General features: G+C 49.3%; 1 protein-coding gene across 1 annotated transcript in view; it reads left to right on the top strand.

The window, feature by feature from the left end:
• Window positions 1–4,239: 4,239 nt before the first annotated feature.
• Window positions 4,240–4,567, top strand: part of VDBG_06219 (pheromone-regulated membrane protein) — a gene marked incomplete at both ends in the record, with an annotated part of 2,938 nt that continues 2,610 nt past the window's right edge. The window contains one exon of the mRNA XM_003003731.1: window positions 4,240–4,419. Within this exon, the coding sequence (XP_003003777.1) occupies window positions 4,240–4,419 (180 nt within the window). The remainder of the gene's footprint in view (window positions 4,420–4,567) is intronic.

Here is a 4,567-nt window from a genome sequence, read left to right as displayed (position 1 = left end):
ATTCAGTCGGGTTTAAGGGAATTACGTATCTTTATAGGTTACTATTCGTCGTCTTATTATTCTCGCTATTCCTCTACTCTCTAGAGTAGTAAAACCCGGTTAGCGTTACTCGATTCTAGTATATTAATATTAAGTATCTCTTCCTATAATAGTATTAAGATTAGCCTTTTTAAAGTTTTAACGTTTATTATTCTAAGAAAAAGGATCCCGCGATCTATAAGATATAATTTTAGCGCTCGAGAGATCGTTAAGTTATAAAAGTTAAAATCCTCTTCGCTCTAGCCTTAGAAGTCCTTAATAAACGCCTCTAAGAGGTAAACTCCTTTTATAATTCTATATACGCTTATTACTTTAATAATCTATATACTTTTAAGATTAATAGATACCGAATCTAGTAATCTAAGGAACTATAATTCTACTCTATTTACGATAAAGTCGATATCGAGATCTTTCTTAACCTTTTATATTAAGTATCCTATACTAAAGTCCTTTAAGATAGCGTTAAACTCCTATTATAGCTTTTTAGCGCTCTCTTACTCTATTATAGAGCTATTATTATAATCTAAAGAATTTATTATCGCTAATTCTATTAAAGCTTTACTATAGCCGATTAATTATTCTATAAAGCTTCGTTTATTAGGTTTTATAGCTAATACTATAGCTTAAGTAATAATCTTAAGCGTAAGAGTCTTAAGATATTTATAATAGATAGTACTCCTCTAGATTACGTAATAGGGGAATTCCTTATTATTAAGCTTTTACGAGAGTCCTAAAGTACTTATAAGTAAAATAGTACTCTTATAATTACTTATAAAGTATAATCGATAAGCTTACGTATAGTAAATATACTATTTATAGGATCGATCCTAACTTCTCTAGCTCTAGCTATTCTATATTACGTTAAATATAATACTAATTAATATTAAGAGGGCTTTATTATTTATATAAACCTTAATTTATTACTTTAATTATATTTAAAAGCTCTAAATTCTTAAAGTAAGTAATATATATCTTCTATCCCCCTTTTTCCTATCTCTATAGATTATAGTTACCCTCGTAAAGTAGATATACCTATTTAATTTACCGATTACGTAAACTATAATTCACGTACTCTTAAGAGCTATGAATCCGTGGCCATAGTAATCACTAGGTCGGTAATCCCTATCGGGATCGCCGCCCTAGTGAATTCCCTAATATTAGTTCAATAGAGGTAGAAAATCCTCGGCAATCGGCATTTGGCAAGGTTGCATAAGCAGAGATGGAACGAATGACTTGGGTTTGGAGCGGGTTGCTTCAAAGACGCCAGGGAGGAAGCATCGACACATGGAGGATCTCGGTCAATCGTCCCGAGATGGTAGACATGTGAAGAACCATGAACGAAATGACCATGAACGAAATGACCATGAACGAAATGACGTAGGACCTGAGGCTATTGGGGGGCTTCCAGGACCTTCCACCGGACCAATGAGGTTCACACACCACGTTGGCGCGACTGTCACAAACTGCCGCAATGACGCAGAGGACGGCTTGGGAAGGGCCTGAGGGATCGAACGCGTGGGGCATGAAAGCGAAACGGTGACCTTTCAAGACACAAGTCCGTTGCTGCATGGTGTCGCTGGCTAACAGAGAAAGAGAGAGCCCAGCGGTTGACACGGGCTCAGTGAGGGTCAAAATGAGGACATTCGCAGAGGGGTGCGCAGCATGCGAGTCTGACGCCATGATCGGCAGCGATCGACGAGGAAGAAGCATGTGTTTGGCACGGCTGGCGCCATCCGGACCACTACTTAAAGCGGTTGGGGCTGTGTTGTCATTTGAGCCTCACGATGTTGCTAGGGGAGGTTCGTTACTATTTCTCGGAGGACGTTCTTGTCAGATGCCCGGAGGCATACTCAGTTTTCCCTTGCAAAGTTGTATGATGGTGGAATGCGAGTTTGGTTGTTTCGCGATAACATTTCCCTGGGCGGCAAATGGAAGCGCGCAGAATGGCAGCGAGAGAATGTCCGTAACGGAGCTAGCCCTGCTAAACCTGCGGCATGCAGGGTCGCGTCCCATACCACCACCACCATCCTCGACTGGCAAATGATAAGGCTGAGAAGACCATTTTCGGCTCACTCTCGATGCCCGATGGCCGCAGACGCAGCACCCTTGAATTGTTGGGATGTGTGAGAGTGAATCGAGCTCCTCGTGTTTGCCGACGCGAGGAAGGTTTCGGCAGAGTCCATGCATGGACAACAATACGCCGGGTGATTGCGTGGCAAATGCACATCAGATCAGGACACCCTGCTGGCGGTCGAAAGGGGGGTCGATAAGCCAGCCTGGCTTTTGCAGGTGTTTCGCCATCAAAACAACGGCAGCACTTCGGACAGGCACGCATCACACCCTTCCCTTCGGCAACGAAGGGGCAGGATGATGGTGAGGAGAAGCGATGCGAAGGCGGCGTCTTGTCGCATTGGTTGACTAGTGCATGCGACCGTACCAAGCACATTTGTCTTCCGGATGGCCCAGATGGAACGACGGAAATGCTATTCTTGTGCACAAACAGACATCGATAAGGGAGCCTCGAACCACCGAAATGACCCAAGGGAGGGAGAGGCGAAGGTGCTGAACACGAAAGAGGGTCAGTCAAGTCCCCTGGCTCTGGGTGTCCTTGGCGGCCCGCCCTGACCGGGATACCGTTTTCAGAAATCAAGGTCCGGAAGAGCCGCTGCCTGTCTGCTGGCAGGACGAGGAATCTGCAGCGACGACAAATCATCCCACGCTTCACAGGTGCTGGCATGTGAATACCCCTGGCAGATGACGTGGGGGATCAGCATGTTTTTTTTTGTGTTTGCTTGACCCCTGACACACCCGTGGTTCGTTGAGGTTTCACGACATACACGCCATGGCGCACGCCCAACCGCGTGCTTGGGACCTGGCAGGCGTCAGATTGTTCGAGATGAGGAATCGAAGACATGGCCCTTGAGTCGACACATGTTGGGCGCAGGCGAGATGATTGGGCTCGACGAACAGGCACAGAGTCAGGCAAGACAGACATGTCGACCAGGCAGGTCGATGCCAGGTCTATGCTGTTACTCGGTGGCTTCGGATGACTCGATCGAGCAAACCTGAAGAGGGTCTCTCGATGGTTAGGCGGGGGGGCCGCAGGGGCGACCAAGCGGTGATGAAATGCAGAGATAGCAGGCGTCTCGCGTTCGTGTCGAGTGGTCTAGAACAGACCTCTGGAACCTCGATGGGATGGTCGGCGAATCGCTAGCTTCGTCAAGGTCTCCATTAATTCGATAGAGACCATCGTAAAGGGGCCCTGGGGTCGTATGGGTCGAAGGGTTCGAAGGGGTCGATGAGGGGGGTGGTTTTTGGCTTGATGCTTGGAAATGGAGGTCTCCAGCAGCCAGCAGGGAAGAGATACTCGATCTCGGTCCAGACACTCCATGCAGCGGATGGGTCACATCACCAAGAAGTGTATGTCTGTCTTGGAGGGGTCTTGAGGATCTCGTCTGCCCTGAAAACAACGGACGACGGAACGGGAAACGAAAACGGATTGCGTGACGAGGCTGTCGTTAGCAGAGCAGGTACCTGCAGCCCAGGCATGGTGCCCTGGTACGGCCAGTGCGTTAGCTCGACGTCGTGGAACGTGCGCGTTAGTGGGGGAGGCGCCAGCTGCGCTACCCATTGTAACGACTCCAGTTTTCTGGCTTTTTTTTTCCTGCTTCGCCTTCGGTTCCCGCTTTGCGTTGCGCATCCATCCCAACTGTGACGGACTTCGGGAAGCTTTGCTTTGGTGTGGCCCCGCTATGATAAGCACCACCATGGTCAAGCATGCCTTGCGGGCAAAGAGCGGACATGCCTGCCATGCCTGCCACGCCCGGAGAAGTCATGGCATTGGTCGTCGTTGTCTTGGATGAAGGTCCTTTCCTGGCCTTTCGCTTTCCATCAAATGCCCCCTCCATCCCTCCTTGATCCGGAACACCAACTCGACTCTCTTGCTCCTCGACATGGTCCACGACACCCCAGTGCGCTGCTTTGCAGTCCCTTGACACACCACCGTTGCAGCTCAGTACCATTTATCCAGGACATTTCCGCCCAGAGCGCTCCACAAGTATCCGTCGTCACTCCGAGCATCATTCGTCTGAACCGACTTCGAAAAGCCAGCCTCTTGACGAGCTGATCAATCTCTCTCTCAATCGCTTACCAACGCCGGCACGAAGGCCCCATCGATAGCCAGGCGAGCTGACCATCGCCATGGCCGACCGCGCGTACAGAAGCGACTCGTCGAGCCCAGAGTCTCGAGACCCCTCTCGCTCCCCCGCGCCGGCGACTGCATCCACTCAGACCCACGATGGGTCAGTAATCCCTGAACCACCCCGCCCCGAGTACTCGAGGAGCAACTCGGATACCCCAAACAAGAAGGAGAAGAAGAGAGTGGGATTCACAGGTGGAAACGAGGACCACCGATCCAGCGTTCTCATCGATGACGGCTGTCTCTCTCCTTCGAGCCCAACGCCCGATCCTTTTGCGACACCCAGACCGGAGACGATCACACGGAGACGGCCCCGAGCCAGCCGAGCTG

This window comes from Verticillium alfalfae, genomic scaffold, assembly GCF_000150825.1.
Source record: "Verticillium alfalfae VaMs.102 supercont1.7 genomic scaffold, whole genome shotgun sequence".
Classification (NCBI taxonomy): Eukaryota; Fungi; Ascomycota; class Sordariomycetes; order Glomerellales; family Plectosphaerellaceae; genus Verticillium; species Verticillium alfalfae.
Note: the sequence above shows the minus strand (reverse complement) of the source record. Positions and strands in the feature narration are given on the sequence as shown.